The sequence below is a fragment of the Antechinus flavipes genome, chromosome 1 (assembly GCF_016432865.1).
Source record: "Antechinus flavipes isolate AdamAnt ecotype Samford, QLD, Australia chromosome 1, AdamAnt_v2, whole genome shotgun sequence".
NCBI lineage: Eukaryota > Metazoa > Chordata > Mammalia > Dasyuromorphia > Dasyuridae > Antechinus > Antechinus flavipes.
In genome coordinates this window covers 238,078,922-238,100,639 of record NC_067398.1, presented here as the reverse complement: position 1 = coordinate 238,100,639, position 21,718 = coordinate 238,078,922, and the positions used below count along the sequence as shown (strand labels likewise).

At 32.8% G+C, this 21,718-nt stretch overlaps 1 protein-coding gene across 3 annotated transcripts in view; it reads left to right on the top strand.

Moving 5' to 3' along the window:
* The window catches only part of ALDH1A1 (aldehyde dehydrogenase 1 family member A1), a 66,983-nt gene extending 53,935 nt beyond the window's left edge, over positions 1 to 13,048 (top strand). For all 3 annotated transcript variants that reach the window (XM_051998437.1, XM_051998428.1, XM_051998419.1), the window contains 3 exons: positions 3,519 to 3,676; positions 6,972 to 7,046; positions 12,424 to 13,048. In XM_051998437.1, coding sequence (XP_051854397.1) covers positions 3,519 to 3,676; positions 6,972 to 7,046; positions 12,424 to 12,496 — 306 coding nt within the window. In that variant the 3' untranslated portion in view covers positions 12,497 to 13,048. The remainder of the gene's footprint in view (positions 1 to 3,518; positions 3,677 to 6,971; positions 7,047 to 12,423) is intronic.
* The last annotated feature ends 8,670 nt before the right edge of the window (positions 13,049 to 21,718 follow it).

The following is a 21,718-nucleotide window of genomic DNA, read 5'->3' as shown; positions in this document are numbered from 1 at the left end:
TTTTAAGCTTATTAACACTTCTCAAATGGGTAAAATCACCAATTCTTCATATAACTAATTGATGACAGTATAAAAGAGTAGTCATCCCTCACTTTTTTTTTTTTTACTAGACTCCCCTGCTTTTGCTGTTTGTTTAATTTTACTCTACTATAGCTCTCTATTACAGTTGCATTCAGCTCTAGTGCTTTGTATGAGTTCATTTTCCTTTCAAAAATGAGCATGTTTCTCTATAAAAAGTAAATTTATTTACCTTTGCTCAAAAAATACATACTTTTCCAACTTCAATCTAGCCTGGCTTTTTCATGCTGGCCCAGATCTAGATTGAAGTTGGAAGAGTATGATTAAAGGGAGGGGGAAGGGGGAGAGGGGAGTGGAACTTCCTTCTAAAAAGAGTATATATAATTCTATGTGTATGTATACATGTGTGTATTATATACACACAATATATATGTAATTTTATAGTTATATAGTGTACGTTCTATATATCATGCTTATATATTATATATAAAACATACTATTTTTATCATATTTATATGTTATATGTAATACATTATACTTCTGATATATAATATAATTAACATATAGAATATACATATCATAAAATATATAATTTATTTATATTATTGTATTATATGAAATGTTTATATAGTATATAGTATATATAGTATTTATTGCTATACATTTATATATAATTTTGAAGTAGTTTTTTATATATTACATGTATACATTTAGATAAAGTTTATAATAAATATATTACATTTTCTATATATAAAATTTCAGAAGTCATTTATATATATAACAACATTATATGGTTTATATATCTTTATATAATTTTTAGAAATAGATTCCTATCATACTCTTCCAATTTCAGACACTTTAAACATATGTATATGCATATAGAGAAAACATAATATATTAATATATTATAATAATATGTGTTTTATATAATTATCTATTTTGGCCATATTTTTTATTTGTTTTATTAATACTTATTTTTAATATCACAGTCATTGATCTCTCTCATATTACAAAAAAGCAAGCAAATTCAACTAATAAAATGATTTTCTGATAGTATATGCAACATTCTGTCCTTGTAAATTTCCAGTTGTCAACAAAAGAAGCATTTCCTCAGTATATTTGTTTGAAAAGTTCTGTCACTTTTTAGATAGCTAAACAAATATAGGTGATAAAGATACAGACAATTCAAAAGAGTAGTGTTTGTGATGTTGTGAAATTACCTTTTATCACCTAATTTAACTCACTTTTTTACATTTGTTAAAAACAATTTTTTATTTATATATTTGTTATCTTCATTTTCCCCTGCATTCTTTCCTCTCCCTCTCTCACAGAACCATCTCATATGACAAGTAATATTTTAAAGACCAAAAAAAAATTTTGGAAAAGGGTAACCAATAGCATATTTGATCAATACATTGAATAAACATTTAAAACATAGGCAATGTATAATACTTGTGGGTCTTTATTGCTGACTTTTCACACGAGGAAAAAGACATGAGTCTTGCCTAGGGTAATTTAGCCACATTAATCCCACATACACACTCCCTGCCCTAACCCTTCCCCCACCCCCACACACACCCAGAGATTTACTTTCCAAACTTATTTTTGTTTTCTTCTTGGGCAAGTTTTAAAATGGGCTTGTATTACCTCAATGAATAGCAATTAAAGGTTTCTAAGAAGTAATCCAGAAACTCTTCTAGTGGGGAGGAAAACACAATCAAAGATTTAAACTATACTATAGATAATCCATAAAGAGGCAATTATGCACCGAAGGGATTTCCTGTGTAGGGAGGTGGGGCTGGGTTTGATAGCTTTTAAGATTCTATAATGCTACAAAATGGGAGGGTTAACTATACTTCCAAATTGGAGGTTTTCCAAAATCTTCTATAGGAACCCATGCTGGGGCTGTTGTCATCATTTTCTGAGCACTATCTCCTGATAGATAAATAAAGAGGTACACTGATCTTTTTTAAATCACTTGGGCAGAGTTAAGATTTGTACAAAGCCATCACAACATCACAAAGCTCTGATTAGCAGAGGAAAGAAAACTTTCCAAATTATTCTGCAACTCACTTGTTCCTGAAACCAATGCTCACATATCATTGCCACAACCAGATTTCACAATCACCAACAATCAGGGCATACAAGGGGCTCTTTTTTAATGATAGTGGAACTGGATGAGCAGGGCCAGGGCCACTGTGAGAGCCAAAAATGAGTATTTGAAAATATTTCAGTGTGAGTGGGGGTTTGCAAAGTAGAAGTGCCTTTCCTCCTGCCCCACTGCACCCGACACCTATTCCCCAAACTGCCTGAGGAAGAGAGAGAATGAGATGGGAAATGTGCTGAATTGCAGAGGGAATTTGCTCCCCAGTTTTAGTTCAGAGAAGAAAGGGAAATAGGGATTATGTTGTCAAACCCCTCTTTATAACAAATTGAACAAAGTAAATGGAAAAAACAAAAAAGGATTGGGTAGATTAGTTTATTAAAAAAACAAGTACTGAACCAATTTGAAAGAGTTACAGTAACTGGACTCATTTTTTAAAAAAATTCACAATATTTCATAGCTTCCCTGCCTGAGTTCTTTGAGTTTTTCCAATTATATGCTCATATTTCTTAGCTTCAGCAGGATCCCAGAAAAATGCCTAAGATATTGGTTCAGAATTATTATAGCATACCTGGAAGATAAGAATTTAGAGAGGATCCCAAAACTGTAGATGACCACAAATAGTTAAGGATTTATTCTGTTCATTGTCAGAGCAAATGACTTTTTAACCTCAAAGAGGCAGCTCAAAGTAATCTCTACAAATATCTAAAAATCCCAATGCATTTCTGAACCATTAACATTTATCGATTACAGTTGCCCATATAACTTTAGGCTTAATATCATAATTGAAAAATATATAACGAATAAATTAAAAAATAAAACTATATTTAACTCTGTGGCCATACATCCCACACAATCATTCCCACTCAATTTAAAAAGTCAAACAAAACACCAATGGATAAAAATTCCTTGGCTTAGACATCATCATAATGAACCATAGGAAATTGAGGTGATCTAAGAGATATCATTCATGTCATTTCTTGGTTTTCCTTGAATAACTAACTTCCTCCTTCCTCAGCACAAAACTGGCAATGTGATATCAAGCTCTGACTACTAATCAAGAATAGCCACCTAATCCTAAACTTGCTCAATTAGTTAAAATAATTGCTAAAATACTTGCATATATAGTAATATATAGTTTAATAGTCATATAATTAAAAACAATTGACATCTCAATGAGTATCTAATCTTCCTAGTGGTCAGGATTGTTTTCTATGGCTTTCCTTCCATGCAACTCTAACAAATAATTTTAGAGGAAGAATGTTTTAAACAGGTGTTCCTAAATGAAATTTGAATTCTGAGGTTAAATGCTACAAATTTGGAATATACAAAGATAGATCAAAAGCTTCCCTTTATGTCCCTCCCCACCTGATCTCTCCTATTCCCTTTGGAGCAGATTTTTGGGCCAGTCCAACAAATCATGAAGTTTAAAACAATTGATGAAGTGATCGAGAGGGCCAACCATACCCATTATGGCTTAGCAGCAGGCATTTTCACCAAAGACCTTGATAAAGCTATCACAGTTTCCTCTGCCCTTCAAGCTGGAACCGTCTGGTAAGTCAGTTATTATTGACGTGGCCTTTTGGATTATATGACATCTCAAATGACATTAACAAAATCTTGGACATTTACAGAATCAAATTTGTTTCTCTTTCAGACCAGGCAGCCTGCTAGGATGTAACCTTTCTCTCTTTTCTGAGCTTCTGATAATTTTATAGATAATAGACATAATTTAATTGAGATCTGTATACCCTATGTAGTTTATTTCTTGAAAATATTTTCCTGAAATTGGTTATTTAATTCCAGCTATTAGAAAGGCAAGGTGGTATTAGTAGATAGAGATCCAGGCTTGGAGTCAGGAAAATGGCCTCTGAGAAATAATAGCTGTAGGACAAGACAATTAACCTCTTGTGTCCCAGGAACCTCTCTATTAACAATAGTTACTATTAGGAGTTGCCTGACAGCACCAGCAGAGGGAGTTTCTAGGTAACAGAGTTTTCTGTAACTGATGAAATCACAATTCCAAAACAACCAGAAAAAAGTTATTTAGCAGCATCAAATGGTTAGCACTATGCTAAGTGTTGTAGAAGACATTAGCAAAATATATGGTGTAGTCCTTATACTCAGGAAACTTTTTCTATAAAACATTAATTATATATACAAATGTATGTGTGTGTATGTATGTTATTTATGTGGGTGAATGGGTGGGTGTATGCATATATATTTTGTAGGTGAATGGGTGGGGGTGGGTATGTTTATATAAATATAATTTTTTGTGAACTTTCAATGAGGAAATTTCTTCTACCAATGTACACTGGTCCCTTCTCTATTAATTTTATGAGAATTGCCTGGGACAGTGAGAAATTAAATAATTTTCTTAGTGTCACTGCCAGTATGTGTAAAAGGTAGGATTTGTTTTTTAGAGGTTAATAAGGCATTAAGCTGCCTTATTACATTCCCCCTACATGTTAGATGAAGAAACTTAGATCTACAGGTAAAGTGACATTTTGCCACTTAGTAGTAAGGAGTAGAGGCAAAATTTGAATGAATGTAGGTCCTATAATTTGAAATTCAGTTATACCTCGAGAGCACACAATAACACATAATTACAGTATTATTGAATACCATTGTGAGCTTGATCAGTTTCTTGTGTGACTTACACACTCTCATGTGGTATACTGATTTTGAGATCTCATTCCAATTTCAAGATCTGCTTCTTATTCATTTTCTATCTTGCCTTAAGCTAGTACAAGTGATCATTTATTTCTTGAGCTTTCTTATCCCAAATTGCCTTCATACTTCTCTCTACAATCATCCTCCATCACATTTCAGAAAAACTTTCTATAAAATAACAAAATATGGTGACAATAGCAATCCACAGTTCATTTCCTTCTTGGTCAGAGTCCCTACTTCCTGTTTTCAAATCTTTGTGCTCAGGAACCAAAAGATCTTTCCTACCCATGAAGTACTACTCACATTAGTCTCTTAATTGTAGGGAATTTTTTTTTTCTTTTGACTTCACCAACTTTTTAACATCTCAAAATAATCCCTACTTTCTAACCTTCCCAGTAGTCTCCAAGTTTCCCTTCTTTCATGTTACAGTGGAAAGAGCACTGTCTTTGGAGGCAGAGTTCAAATCACATTTCTGTCACTACACATGTGACTTTGGGCAAACTATTTTTCTGAGCTTCATTTTCCTCATCTATAAAAATGAGGTCTTCCACTAGATGGTCTCCAAGGTCCTTTCTAGCTCTGAAATTAATAATCCAACGATCAAATGACTGCTGAGCAACTACTCTGGTAAAATTTTCCCAAAGGAGAAATCTGTATCAATGTTGTTAATTTTGAATATCTATATGTTTCCTACAATTGAATATTTCTTAAGTTTCTAACCTGACTATATTAACTTGACTCCCAGACTTGAAGCATAGATATAGGAATAAACACTTCATCCCCCACCCCTTATACATTATGTCCATTAACAATGATAAACATAAAATAATAGAAATTTTGAAAAGAGATAATGTATGCCTGCCAGATAAAGCAGGGTAACATAAAATATCAACCTTAACTATAACATTTTTAAGTCCCTGGTCAAATAATTTGACAGTATAAAAAACTTAAAGAGTGCCGTATATTTCCTTATGGTTTGTATTTTTAGAAACAGACAAACTGATCTGGTAGTTGGCTCTTTAATGATTTCATTCTTGTACATCACAATGGCGAAGATGTAGTTCTGAGATGTAAAAGGAAGATACTAGATTAAATGACTTTCAAGGTTTCTCCCAGTTTAAGATACATCATGATCACCTTCCTAATCAAATCTACTACATCCTATAGACCTATCAATACAAAGTATGAGAAACAAAACTAAATCTCCAGAATTTATTTAAAAATTGATCTATTCAAATTTGTTTTAAATTCTAGGAACTTGTATAGCATACTTGGTGAACTTAGTTGTTCCCAGCTATATTTAAAACATTTCTTTGATGTTTTAAGATACCTTTTCCATTCATTTATGCTGTTGATCTTTCCCACCTCCAACCTAAATCTTAAGTGGTCATTATGCCCATATTTCTTAGGCTAATAAAATGGAGGGGATGAGGGAAGGGAAAAAGATCCTTTGTGGACACTTATTTTTTCTGAACTTAAGGAGACTGGTCTTGGATGATGAACACAGTCTGTCACTAGAATCATACTGAGAAGCTTCTAGAGTTAGAAAAAAATGATGAACTTAGACTCCACTCTTAGCTTTCCTAAACTAATCATAGATCTCTTAATAGGACTTGGGAGATAGAAGTTACCTCTAGTTATCTATCTAGTTATCTCAGCAACAAATTTGAACTCAAGAAAGTCTATCTTCTTGACTCCAGGCCTAGCATTCTATCCACTGAGCCAACTTGTTGCCCATAAAATAAATTATTTTGTAAATCTAAATGCCTTTAGCTGATCTTTAAATGCCTTTAACTAAACATGTGAAGTGTGTGTTAACCACCTACTGTGAACTTCGTGGAAAGGTGAGTGTGTATTTAGAGAGTTGAACTCCGAGTAGAGAAAAGTTAAATTCAAGTTTCTCCTCTGACATAAGTGCTATATAATCCTTGACCTTTCAGAGACCCAGGCAACTCTCCAAAACTGAAGTTGCAAAGCCAGTGCCAGTATATGCATTAGTAGCAGGAGTTTCCTCATTGGTCGTTGAAAGTGTCTAATAATGTTAACTAGAGAAATAAAAAGGCCAGTCCAAAATTTTTTTTTAAATAAAAACAAATAAATCTCATACATAATTTACACCTAATAAATGCTTTATTGGATCAGTTGGAATAAATATAAAATATTCTTGCCTTTTTAGGGTAAACTGCTATAGTGTGGTTTCTGCTCAAAGCCCTTTTGGTGGATTCAAGATGTCTGGGAATGGGCGAGAATTGTAAGTATGAGGGGAGTTATTTTTGGCATTTTTTGGTGGTTTTTCCAGCTAATTCTATTTATATCTATTTATATATAATAAATAATAAAATAAACATGTTGACATCATGTTTCTGGATTCTTAGGAAAAAATCTTGAGTCATTAATTTAACATGTACCTGTATTTCTCATCCATTTCTAGAATGGTTCATGGAAATTTAGATTCTTTGTATAAAAACAAAGAAATATAAAACGACTTATATTTTATAAGCATGCATGTAGATGCATGTATATAGATATTGCACATATGTATTTACATATGTGAATTTATATGAAGCACTGTTCATTTTTTTTAATCATGTCTGACTGTGACCCCATTTGAGGTTTTGTTGGCAAAGATCCTAAAGTGATTTTCCTTCTCCAGCTCATTTTACAAATGAGGAAATTGAGGCAAACCAATTAAGTAACTTGCTGAGGATCACCTAGCTAGAGCCTTGAGGTCAAATTTGAACTCTGGACTACTCTATTGCGCCACCTAGTGGCCCTATATATACTTGCCTAATAGAGGGACCAAATGCTCATGGTCATTAAAACAAAAACAAAAAATACATTTTGGTTTTTATATAAACTCATGTTTGTAAGAAAAATGCATCCCTTTTTGGCTTTTAAAATATAGAATATGTATTATTATTTGCATGCTGTGTATGTGTGTATGTGTGTATATATATGTATATGTATACGTATATACATATACATATACACACACACACACACACATATATATATATATATGTATATGTATATGTATATGTATATGTATATATATAAAATTGGATTTGTGACATTTTTTCACAGATACCATAGAAAAAGTACTGGAATTGAAATGCCAAAAGATCCAAGTTCATATAGTAGATATATATATCACTTCCTTTGTGATCTTATGTAAATCATGTTTATATATCACCATATCCCTCAGCTTCAGTTTCTTCATATGAAAAATAAATATTGGATTTATGTCCTTTAAAACTCATTTTTATATATTATCCTCTTTATTCTTCTACCCCACTCCACACTCATCCTAAAATAAGCTTTTACCCTTATTCTAGGTTGTTCTGAAACCATTACTGATACCTTTTAAAATTAAACTTGATTACAAAGATCACTTCACTTATTTCAGACTTTACTCCAGTCAGTTTCAATTTGTCAGAAATTATTTTATTCGTGCAAAAAATGGAAACCTACTTTTATCATGGTAGAAAAATAATTGGCACATTATAAGATACATGTTATATGTGATCAAACTTTATATAATGGTCTGTATTATGAAGAGAATATTAAAATCAGTTTGCCCTAGTTCTCTTAGGTTTATTATACAGCAATGCTTTATTAGTTTAAAAAAAAAAAAACAACCACCACAGGTCACATTAAGCATTCTTATAGTAGTAGTTAGCTCAGTACCAACAAAAAAAAAAGTTGCAAAGAAACATAATTTATTCTGTGGAAATTACAAACTAGTTGAAACATGAATGTGTGTGTGTGTGTGTGTGTGTGTGTTCACAGACATGTAAAGAAAATTAGGATGGGAGTGAGGGGCAATAGACTAGGAAGAATTGGTCCTTTATCAGTCTAAAGACCTCCTGAAAGAGGAACTGCCATCCATTGTCATTAATCAGCAGTTTCTTTCTTATGGAGTTAGTTTTCTTAGGCCCAGAGAAGTCCATGTACTGATGTGGTCACATAACCAGTGTCCAGTAGTGACTGGATTTGAATCCAGGCTTTCTTGTCTCCATTCCTGACTCCCAAAGAGTCAAGGGCCATTCTCCAATTAGCTCTAGCTAATTACTAAATCAATGGAATAAAATTAAGATCTCTACCTTCCTGCAGTTAGAAAGGCACAAGCTATAAAGGAAAACATTTTGAACAGGAAGATTGGCATCTAGTTCCAGCCATGTCACTGAACTGGAAAAGCAAATCAGGTGATCCTTCTAGACTTTTGACAACTAACTTTTTTAGGACACATTTTTCTCATCTATAAAATGAAAGAGTTGGATGGCTTTTAAAGTGCCTTTTAATTCTAAATCTTGGATTCCACATATTTATATTTATATCCCGAGTCACATTTTAGAATGAGTATGGAGTGAGGTAGAAGAATCAAGAAGATAATATATAAAAATGAATTGTAAAAGACATCAGATCCAATCTTTACTTTTCATATGAAGAAAATGAGGTTGAGGGCTATATATAATCATGATTTATATAAGGTCACAAAGGAAGTATATTTGTATATTTATTTGTGCCATGTATTTGATGAACTCTAATGTTCCTTTGGAGATTGGTTCTATAATAACAAGTATTATGTGATGTAACAAAAAGGAAAACCATGAGGTTTCTCAAAAACATTTATTTAACTTTTAACTGAAATGACTTAAAGCCAAGTATAGCAGATTGACTTGTGCATATTAAATCCTTAGTTAATGCATGTAGCTATTATTTAAATCAATTAAATAATTATTTACCAGTCATCTACTGTGCCAAGCACTGTATTAGGTGCTAGAAATAGGGGTCCCTAGCTTTCAAGGAATATTTAAGTATTTCAAAAAATCATAATAAAGCAAACCCTTGTATTATATTGTGAGAACATTCTTATTTTGTTTGTCCTCACATTTCTCAATTGCTTCAAACAACAATGTGAAAAATATAAAATACATTTTGTGAATTTTGATCTTATGTAGCTTATAATCTTAACATGCTAGGTTTTATCTGAAAATTAAATTAATAAATCTTTAATACCAATACTTGAGTTGCTCATTAAAAAATGAAAACTGTCACAGACCAAATCCAATGAGAAGTTGTTTAATATACCCTCTGAGCAAATTTGAGATTAGGCATTTCTGTTCCTTAGGTAAAGTTTTCAAATTGTACACTCATTTAAAAATTGTACCTTCTGTATGTTATTTTCTGGTGAAGATTTGAACCTTTAACACAAGAAATTTATCAATTAACAAATACCTATATACCATAAGGATTGGGATTTTTTTTTTTTGCATTGAGGATATATACATTTGTAAAGTAGCAATGATTATAATAATAATATTAACAAGTACCTCTTACTGCGTCCCATCTTCTCCTCCTCCCACCATGTGCTGTTTCCTAGACAATTACTTACATTACCTATCCCAAAGCCTAACTCTGATTTTGGGGTTCATTGTCAAACTATTCTTCTATTCAGATTGGATCTCTGGATTAATTGGACAGAGTATATAGATTATACAGCATATTTTCAGTTTCTATATCTTTGAAATGAGGAAAGTAGATGAGATAATTGAAAGTGATAGAATTCTAACTTCATCTCATGTGAGAAATCTGGAAAATGCTGAATAAAAAATGGCAAGTAAGTAGACCAAGGACTTAAAGACTAGCATATAAATATAAGCTAGCCAATCATTTCAGATATATTCACAATTGTGCCATTTAGCTATTTCATTACGACAAGGCACAATGAAATCAAATATCAGTTATCAAAAAATATAAAGCATTTCAATACATGTTGGGGTTTCTTTTAAAACTAAAAAGTTACTTTAACTAGTTTCTTAAATAAAAACTTAAATGAGAAAAACTTCTTAAACTTAAAGTAGGTTTAAGCTCAAACTCTTCTGCTACTATATAAGTTCCCCTGGAAACCAAGTTTAGGAAGTTTAGTTGACAGGTTAATTTGACATGATCTTGAATGTCTTCCAACATAATGGTCACCAATCTTTAAGTGCGCTCTAGTTGAACAATGTTCTTAAAATGTGATACCAGAACATAATACTCCACTTCTCAAGGCCTTATAGAGCCCAGTAGATCTTATCAGTTGCTTGGAAATTACATTTTACTTGATGCAGCCTAAAGAGCCAGTTAGCAATTTTGTCTATCATATTTCAATATTTTCTCATAATTCAGCTTTTTGTCAATAAAAATTCAGATATTTTTCAGAATAACTATTAGCCCATGCTTACAATCTTATTTGTGAAGTTTAGTTTTTAAAACCCAACTTTATATTAATTACTATTCAATTCAATTTACTACTTTGGCCCAGCATTCTAAAGAGTTCTCTTTGAATCTCAGTCTCATCCAATGTGTTAGCATATCACAAATTATTTTATTCTGGTAATAAGAACTTAAATTTACCTTTCCTCTATCTTATTTTTATGACATTTTCTTTTTTATAATTATTATGTGCTTCCTGTTTTGCTGTATTCATTTTGTAATGTTTCTTTGAACCAATATTGGTAATTAATTCTCACTAGAATTTAAATTTTTCTTTCAAATCAAACAATAACTTAATAAGTTGCTTAATATTATTATTTAACTTTCTAATACTTGGAAGCTGCTTTCTCAATTGTGGTGAAGATCAAGTTTTGTCATCTTTAATAGAATCTGAAAGATAAATGTACTCTGCTGTCAGGTATTTTAGAATCTCATTTGCCCAGAGACATATCCAGGGAAACATATCCCATGTGAAGTATCACCCAAGTACCAACAAGAACAGAAGCAAGCATTTGATTCCCCTAAAGGTCCAGAACTGGGTTTCTTGACCTTGTATCCTTAGACTCCCATGGGATGCATGGATAAATTTCAGATGATCCATAAACTTGGATGGGGAAAGGGGGGAAGCACATTTTTGTCTTTTACACAACAGAGCAGATTCTCCAATGTGATTGATTATGCTTACAGTGCTCTTACTGTCCACTGTTAAACAACCCCTGACTATCTTCTGAAATATAATACTCCCATTTGCCACCATCTGCTCACTATTTTGGCTATTAGTGACAAAATTCACTTTGGATCTCACTTTGAAAGCATTTCCAACAATGTCAATCTTGGATCTAATGAAGTTCAGATACTTGTTATACAAATACAAATAGTTTGGTTATAATCTAAGTGTTAATATGAAAAACTCCTCATTTCTCTTTAATAACCCCAAACTAGTCTCTATGTGGATTTTCACAAAGGAGCCTATTAGGTCAAGTAGTGCATCTACTACCTGATTTTTCTAAGATAAATCACTTTTCAAATCACTTTATATCAATTCTCTTTAACTCCTACCTATAATTTTGTGAAAATTGGCAACTTTCAATGTAAAAATATGCTCTCCTGATTCAAATAATCAACTCATCTGTAATTTATTCCCTTTAATGAGTTATTTGGAGGCACTTGCCCATGTTTACTCAGCTAGCATAAGTCAGCAGCAGTTTTAAAATGTGGTCTTCCTTACTTTGACTTGCCCCCCCAGTCCATTACCCTATCCAATTTCACACCTACCCTAATGAATAGTGCCAAATTCATACTAAGACACTGACTATAACATATAGGTAATATCTTAACTGTTATTTTGGATTTTTTTTTTTTGCCCCTAGGGGAGAATATGGTCTCCATGAATATACTGAAGTCAAGACTGTCACAATCAAGATTTCTGAGAAGAACTCCTAAGAATGCTACAGGAGATGGAGCTGGATTTCTATGATGGCAAAGTAGCTCTTATCCAACATCGTGAAAGATTTCGCACCTAGCATCATTATATTCCTGGTTTAAAAAAGTAAAATAAACTTTTAGTCACATTAGCAGTAATAAGTAACATCTAGAATATGTGCTTTATTCTGAAAGACTCCTTTATCTGTTGATGCTCATGTGAACAAAGTGAATCACATTCCAATTGACAATGGGAGATTTTGACACAAGATCTCTCAAACATTATTACAGTCATGAGTTTTCCTTAGTAGATGCTTCTTGTAGAGTTTGAGCCGATTTAAAAAATGTGAGAGGACCAGTTGTATTGCTTTTTATTTCTATTAATGATTTACTTGAAGTTTTCTGCATATGTTAACAACAAAATAGATGTAGTCAGTTTGCTTGTGCTGTGAACTCTTTCTTGTCTTTGGAAATGTTTCCTCAGATGTCAAACCCATGTCTAATGACGTAATTTATGCCTGCACTGCTTAACTGTAATCTGAATATAAACTTCATTAAAACAATCTTACATAATCTTTTGTATATGTTGAAATTGTAAGAACATATCTTCATTGTGGGAGGCAATGCAAGATAATTTCCATTGAACTGAATGTGTATTTTATTTTAATCAAATACTCAAATCCCAAGATTTTCCTCATAAGTATTTTTTAAAATTTCGCTTAAGTTTTATGATTATCAGGACGAAGAATATTGAGGGGGGTACTGGTGAGAGTGGAACATAGAGAAGATGCTGATAGTGCAAGTTATAAAATCAACATTCTTCATGGGAACCCAAACTTTCACAAATCTAAAGCTAGAAAGGACTTCAGAAGAAATTTAATCCAACTTTGTTATTTTAAAGATGATTAAATGGTTATTAAATTTGCACTGGTAGCAAATAGTACAACTGAAGTTGACTTCAACCCAGATCTTCCCGCTCCAGATTGGCCCTCTTTACCATAATTCCACATCTATACAAATTATAGGGACAAAATATCTATTAGATATCAACCCAAATAAACTTTTGAAATCAACTATCATCTAATGATGGAGGAGATATTGAGAAGCTCTGGTCCAAGCGTCAGTTATGGGTAGAGCTCTCACCTACTAGTGATACCTTTGATCATCCCAGGTTTTCCTATAAATACAATTTCTTTTTAAAGTTTTGTATATGTCCTAGATGAAGTATCACCTCTTGGGGACTCAGAAGTCTTGAACTTTAAGAAGACTGAGAGTTGTTGATTTCACAAAATCATAGATTGTTAAGCTAGAAGTAATGTCAGAAGTTTAATCCAACCCTTCTATTTTACTAATGAAGAAATTTATGCAGAGAGAAAGTATTTTATCCAGAAATAGAATTTGAATCCACATCCTCTAACTTCGAAAGTAGGACTCTTTCCATTATACTCTGATGTCTCTTCCCAGTCATAGATTTAAAATTAGTAACATTTTTCCTTGCATCTCATCATTAGGAAGTCAAGTTATTGCTCTTAATATTTTCCTAAACAACTCATTTTTCAGACAAGAACATAATACCAGAGGGGGAAAAAAAAGAAAAAAGACATTAAAGTTCTTTTGAGACTAGACAAGCTGTCTTTTTTGCTCATTCTCATTAACTAAAACTTGTTTCACAATAAGAGGCTCTATTTTGTGTTATTTCCTTTGATGAAACCAAATAATTTACATAGATGTCAAGATAAAATATTAACACAAGTTAGTGCCACATGTTTTTTCAGCTTATCTTACCCATCACAGCATGAAGACCTTTCCCAACCAATATCAATACTTTCATCCTTGAAATATGAAGATCTAAGCATAATAGTGAAAGATTTTTAATTATGCCACTTTATTTGAAACTTTCTTATGCTGCTTACAAAAGGACTGGTGAAAAATGCTTTCTGTGGGTAAAAGCTTCAAATCTATGAGACTTAGAAATCACATTTAACTAGATCTTTATAGAAAACTTCATGTAAGGGTAAGTTAGATGTAAGAGTGATATGAAAAATTACTGGTAAGTTTTACTGTTCTTCATATAGGAAGTTGATGTCTTGTCATATGAACACTGGATGTTTTTCCAATAGGTTTACATGAACCATTCATTGTGAAAATGCCATGTTATCATGTCAGGTGAAAGTACTATAGAAAGGGCACTGAGTCTGGAGTCAGGAAACTTGAGTGTAGAATACTAGATGTGTGACCCAGACAAGTCACTTAATTTCTGTCTCAGTTTCTTCAACTGTAAAACAGACCTCTAGATCTCTAGATCTAATAAATGAGTTCAAGGATTTACAAAAAAAATACAAAACAAAAGGAAATGATACAATACTTGTTGGAAAAGATCTTGTGAAATTTGAGGAAAACATGGAACCACAATATACTATTTTGAGTGGTTTAAAAAAGCAACGAGAATCAAAGGAGCAAAATTTATGACTTACATAGGAAGAATAATGAGCAGAATAAAAAACTATAATCTGCAATGGCAAAGCCACAGCAAAGAAGCAAAATTGAGAACTATAGATTGGAAATGCAAATATACAAAAGTGAGGGACAACCTAGAAGAAAAATATATGTTAAAAGGTAATATTTGGGAAACAGTCAATATAGTAGCTAGCACATGGATGATGATTGTAAATGTTTGTTTTCTTCCCTCTACCTATTTGAGATGACTGCCTTGAGTCTAAAGTACAATGATCACTGAATGTCTTCTCTTCAGGAATATATGCAAGAATCCTGTGCTCCTGAGATTTCAGAAACAGAGGACTGACTAGTCATTGTCTTCACCTGTCCGCCCTATCCCTCAACATCTTGTATTTACCAACAACAGATGATAGATATTTGAAAGTTTTGTTAATATTTTTGTTTGTATGTCTCTCAATCTGGATACATCTAGATAATTTAAAACAAAGCAATAACTTTTAAATATTCCCAGGAGATTTCAAATCCTTCTTGCAAAAGTAATTTGTACATATAGAAGCAACAAGGGTTAGGGGAATACCATCTTGCCTTAAAGTCAAGTAAAATTGGATTGAAATCTCAACCCTGACACTATTTATGTGATCTTAAGCATCTGGTTCTCAGGCAACATCCTAAGACATCTCCTAAGACATAAATGAGCTACACTCTGTATTGTTGAAGGGAGTTAATGCAATAGGATTCACCCACCTGACAAAATCATTGATATGTGTTGTATTTATAGGATCAGTATATTAACCCTCCTAATATACCAGAAAAAAAAGTACCTGTTAACTCCTTCCTAATTCTGCAGTACAATTGAAGGAAAATGAACAATGGCCTATGATAATCAGTCAAACAGTTATTAAGTACTCAATCAGTAACAGTCCTTGTGCTAAGCACTGGAAATACTAAGAAAAAGGATTCTCGGGTTTTGAAAACATTCTGAAGAAAAATACCCATAATGTTGAAGTCCATTCCAAACCCTGAGTCTCATATTATATGTCCCCAACCACCTGGAGAGAATCTGGGATTTGCTGTGGGTAAAATGCTTCACTAAAACATGTCGGGAATAGATTCTACCAATTAACTGTTGGACCCACAAAAAAGATGTAAATTCTAGTGCAAAAACTTAGATTTATATGGATGATTAATACTTGGAAAACGAGTTTGCTTGCCAATAATTTGAAGCTACTTATCATTTTGAAGAACTCTGAAGAATTAAGAAGTCCAGAAAAGAAGCTCCAAAAAACATTAGAACTTAATAAAAAGAATTTGGGGATAATTTTTTTCAATTTTAGGATCATTACCTCCCACCCCTTCATAGATACACAGTCACCAGACCATGTCCCATTCTTATGGCAAGTGTTTTGAATGATGTATAAAATAGATGATTCACCGCTGGGCAAGATACACTTGTTATGGGTTCCAACCAGAATGCTGCCTTTAAAAAGTATAACAAAGAGGCCTGGCCGGAGAATAAGATAATTGACAAAAGCCAGAAACAAGCTAAATATTTAAAAATACAGGCATCATTGTATAAATAAGACATTAAATGATTATGCAGAAAATATCTGTTTTACATTTGCTTTATTAAGCCTGTAGGCAATACTTTGAGTCATATGTTACAAATTTTGACAGTTATAATGATGATAAATTCAAATGCCTAGAACTTAGTAATTTCCATTTACATTTTCTTCTAGCTTTAAAGAAATAAATCAGGAACTTTTCTTATTAAGATCCATTTCCACATACATATGTGTCACAGTGCATAGATTCTGGAGTCAGGAAGACTTGAATTCAACTGTGGCTTTAAACATTTATGCTGTGTGATCCTGGTCAAGTCACACTTAACCTATATCTGCCTCGGTTTCTTCAATTGTTAAAAAAAAAATAATAGAATCTACCTCACAGGATTTGGACTTCGGAGATCATTGAACAGCTGTCAAACCCATGGCCCACCCAATACTCCTGATTGTTGCATGAACCAGATTAAAAATAGTTGAGAAAAATTTAACTAGATAAATTTTAAGAACAGCAAAACATAAATAACATAACATTTTTAAACAGTCAATATGTAACCAAAAGAGGTCTTTATATATAAATTATTGTCCATTTCTATTTGAGTTCTTGATCCCATTAATCTAGATCTCTGGTTATAGATAGAAAAATTAGTCCCAGAGTTTAAATGATTTACTTAAGTCACGGAGGTAATAAGTGATAAGTAGAATTTGAACGCAGCAACTCTGAGTCTTAAGTTCATTATTCCATGAGATCACACCATCTCTCCTGTTCTTGTCCCCATTATTAATATTAATTCAATAATAGAAATAACTCACAATAATCAAATAAGAGATTTCTATAAATCACTAAGAACAATACCACAAATACAAATAAATCTAAGGTTTTACTTTCCAATCAGCAAATTGGCAAAGATAATAAAAGACAGGAATAATCAGCATTGGAAGAATATGGAAAGAAAGGCATATTAATATATGAATTTGTACAATCATTCTGGAAAGCAACTTGCAATTAGCTAAGAAAATGACTAAACTATACCTACCTTTTGACCCAGAAATCTCACTACTAGGCATATATATCAAGAATGTCATTGATAATAAGTAATTTCCCCTCTTTTTTCTACCTTTATTCTCCCTCTCCCTTTTCCTCCTCTGGCTTCCTCTCCCTTTTCCCATCCTCCTCCCTTTCTCTTTCAGTTTAGGAAAAGGCTAAAGCTACCAGAGAGGCAGGTGGATAAGAGTGTGAGTAAACAAAGTTGCCTAATAGTGGAAATGGTTAAATTCTCCATGACTTTATGAGGAAAATTGAGGCCATTCAGGCATATGAATTTTTAAAAAGTATTCACTAACTGGATTTCAATTATCATGGCAATTAATGAATTGCATTTGGGTTGGCAAATGGACAAATAGAAATGATTGGTTTTAATCATACCAGAGGATCAAAACTAGAGTTGAGAGTTATCTGATGGTTTATTCCAGGATGCAGACTATGTGAAGCCAATGGAAGAGATTAAAAACACCTGAATATTTGTACTTATAGTCAACAAAATTAAGTAAATACTCACAAAATCATAACATATTTGGATATCAAAGGATCTTTAAAAATCATGCAAAGCAAATCATTTATTCATTTTATAGAGGAAGAAATGAGGGGTCTAAAGAGACAAAGAAATTTGTTTCAGAAAGTAGAACACAAAGACTACAGAAAAAGGGGACGGAAGATGCTAAGATAAGAGAAAAAAGCTGAGTAGGGTCGTCCAGGTGCTTAGAAGGTGGTGGTTAATTAAATAAGAAAGGAAGTCAGAGGTCCTCAGACCCATTTGCAAGAAAGACACATACTAGAAGAAGCAGACTCCAACAGTTACAGAAAGCAGGTAGAATTTACAGAATTTAGAATTTTAAAATTGTTTTAAAATAAAAATAAGACTTCATGAATTATAAAAGAATAGAATACTTACTTGAGTCAGTAAGGAAAAGGAAGGAAGACTGTGCCACATATGGGGAGTTTACTTTGCATAAAAGGGAAAAAGAGAAGAGAGAAAGACAGACTGGAGAGAGTCAGAGAAAGAAAGAGGGAAAGAGAAAGAGGGAGAAAAAGTAGGAAAGAGAAAGAGAGACAGACATATATAGAGACAAAGAATTAGAGGGGGGGAAAGAAAAAGAGGAAGGAAGCAAGGAAGGGAAAGACTATAATAAATTATAATTGTTATATAGACAGGAAAAACAATGTTTCAATAGCAACTGATATGGAATTTTTAGATAAGAAATAATTATGATTTAGTTGAGTATAACGCAAAAAGATTCTTCCTTAATAAACATTTCTGTGATGTTTCAATATACTATGGAGGTGATCCACTATTCATAACCAATGGAGTATAAACCATAGCAAGTCCTGCCAAGGTGGAAAAATATTGAGTGTGTGCCTGTCAACTGGTTCTGTATCTTAAGTCTAACCTAGGTACATGTAACTGTAGAAAGAGTAACCCCATCGCCAGAGTTTCATTGGCAAACATTTTTTATTAAACAACAGCAGTTCTAGAAAACTGCTCAAGTATGAAAATTTATAAACTACATTACTAAAAGAAGGAACCACATCATGAAATGATGATTTCTACAATGAGATAATGGAAAATGTATTGGCATAACTAATGTAAAAATTGTTTTGCATTAACTACACATACGTACAATACATTTTGTTGTTTCCTGCCTTCTTGTTAAGTAGGGAGGGGAAAGAAGAGAATTTGGAACTGGAAAAAAAATGTTAAAAATATGTATTGATTTTGGAATCCAAAAAACTAAATTTAAATCTTGAATGTGCCCTCTTACTTGTGAAGCCATGAACAAGTAATTTGACATGCTATTGATTTTCTCATTTCTAAAAATGATCTCCAAAATCCCTTTAACTCTAAATCCATTATCCTATGTTAACTATAATAGGAGATAGAAACAAAAGGAGGTAGAAAAGAATGTTAACGAGGAAGAAAATGAAAAGATAGCTAATACACATATCTTAGTATGGTCTAGGTACAGGGTCCTCAAACTGGCTTGCGGGCCAGATATGGTAGCTGAGGATAATCATCCCCCTCACCCAGGGCTATGAAGTTTCTTTATTTAAAGGCCCACAAAATAAAATTTTTGTTTGTACTATAGTCCAGCCCTCCAACAGTCTGAGGGACAGTGAACTGGCCCCCTATTTAAAAAGTTTGAGGACCCCTGAAATTTGAAACTTGATAAGGTAGAAGATAATGTGAGATAATTCTTCATGTATTTGCTTTATAAGATAGGTTCTCAGCCTACGATCCATGCAATTTTTTTCATATTTTGATGACTACTTCAGTACAGTAGATTTCTTTTGTAATCTTGTGTATTTTGTTTTCTCCATTTAAAAATATTGCTCTAAGAACAATCTATAGGATTCACCAGAATTCCATAGGATTCAAAAAAAGTTAAAAAATAAAAAGTTAAGGACCCCTACATCATCCAACACATCAGTTCTTATTATTGTTGTGTGACACTATAAAATTAAATTCCGAGTTTGCACAGAAAAATTTCAGAAAGGGTCCTTTTGCTATGTCAATTGTGAAATAAACAGACGTAAGAAAAGGTTTGTTTGTTTTTTTTTTTTTTACTTTCTTTTTATGCAGAGTTTGTACATTAATTATATCACAAATCTTCCCTCTAATTGACTAGTTATATTGATAATATGATAAAATAATGAACTCCAAAAGTTGGTTGTTCTTCTTGGTTCTCAAAAGGGACCAAAACAACATCACTGTGTTAGTTAGTTATAGTATGTCTGATGACCAATCAGACCAATATGAACTTAGAATGCTCTGTCACAAGTCAGTCCCAAATAGCCCCTATGAACATTTGGGGTGGATTCTGACTGAGCAGTTCTTTTGAGCTAATTTAGTTCTGCTTTGTTCAAAGAGCACAGCCCCGAGATCTGATGGGGGCACACCATGCTGGGCAGTCCTGTGCCAGCATCTCCCATGTTTTAGAATCAATTCTAAGGGAGATTTGAGAGTGTACTTATATTGCTTTTTCTGACCAGTTGGTGAGCAGTGGATCTGTGTGAGCATAAAATGTCTTTTTGGCAAGGGTACATTTGGTATTCAAACAAGGTGGTCACCCCAACAGAGTTGGGCTCTCTGCAGTAGAGCTGGAACGCTTGTCAGTTTAGTTAGAGAAAGGACCTCAGTGCCTGGTATCTTATCCTGCCAGATAATCTACAGCATCTTCCTAAGACAATTCAAGGGGAAGCGATTCAGTTTCCTGGCATGTTGCTGGTACACTGCCCAGAATTCACAGGCATATGATTGTGTTTGCAGCCCCTGAAGCTGAAATGCAGCAAAGTATGGATCAATTCTCTGCTGCTCGTGCTACTTTTGTACTAACAATTAACACCAAGAAAACACAGATACGCCAGCAACCAGTACCACACTATTCATATGTGGAACTTTAAGAGACAATTCAGATAAAGATTTGCTAAACATTAACTAGAGTATTACAGCACTAGTTAAAATTCAAAGCATTAAAGGAGAAAAGTCATACAATCTAACCAGTCTTACAGTGAGATTAGAGTTCACAGGAGCAGCTTTTTTGTTTTCTAACCTAAAATGAGTCTGAAGTTGGGAGACATCTGAAATAGAGGAAAAAGACAAAAAACACCTGGGTCCAAGGTATTTGATAGTCATTCTTCTCACCAGCATAATGTCTCTATTCTTAGATAGAAATGGCATTTCACTTTTAAGTAAAGTTTTACATGGAATGGATATGCTCAAAAAAGTATTATAATGAACATGCTATTTTATAGAATTATATTGATTATAAAAAGTATTTATTGATTATAAAAAATAACAAACTAACAAATCTTTTTACTTTTATTTCAAATGAGCAATGAAAAAAATCACAGAACTGAATGTATTTCATCTACCATTAATTTATGATGTGTATCTTCATCTGAGTCCTTGCTATTTCTCAACAGTTTTCTTATTATACCTATATTTTTGCCCCCCATAATAAATATTCCAGATATCTTTCCCCCTCACTACCTTCAAACCCAACAACTAGAGTAGATAATTAAATTAATTAATTAATTAAACTATGATTTAAGCTACTTCTGTGTGAAATTAGGGCCAGTGAAAAGGCAGCATATTTTATTAACTATTAGGAGAGTTTATGTTGGGTCAAAAGTACCTTCTCTAAACTATAAACCTTATAGGAGAACAGC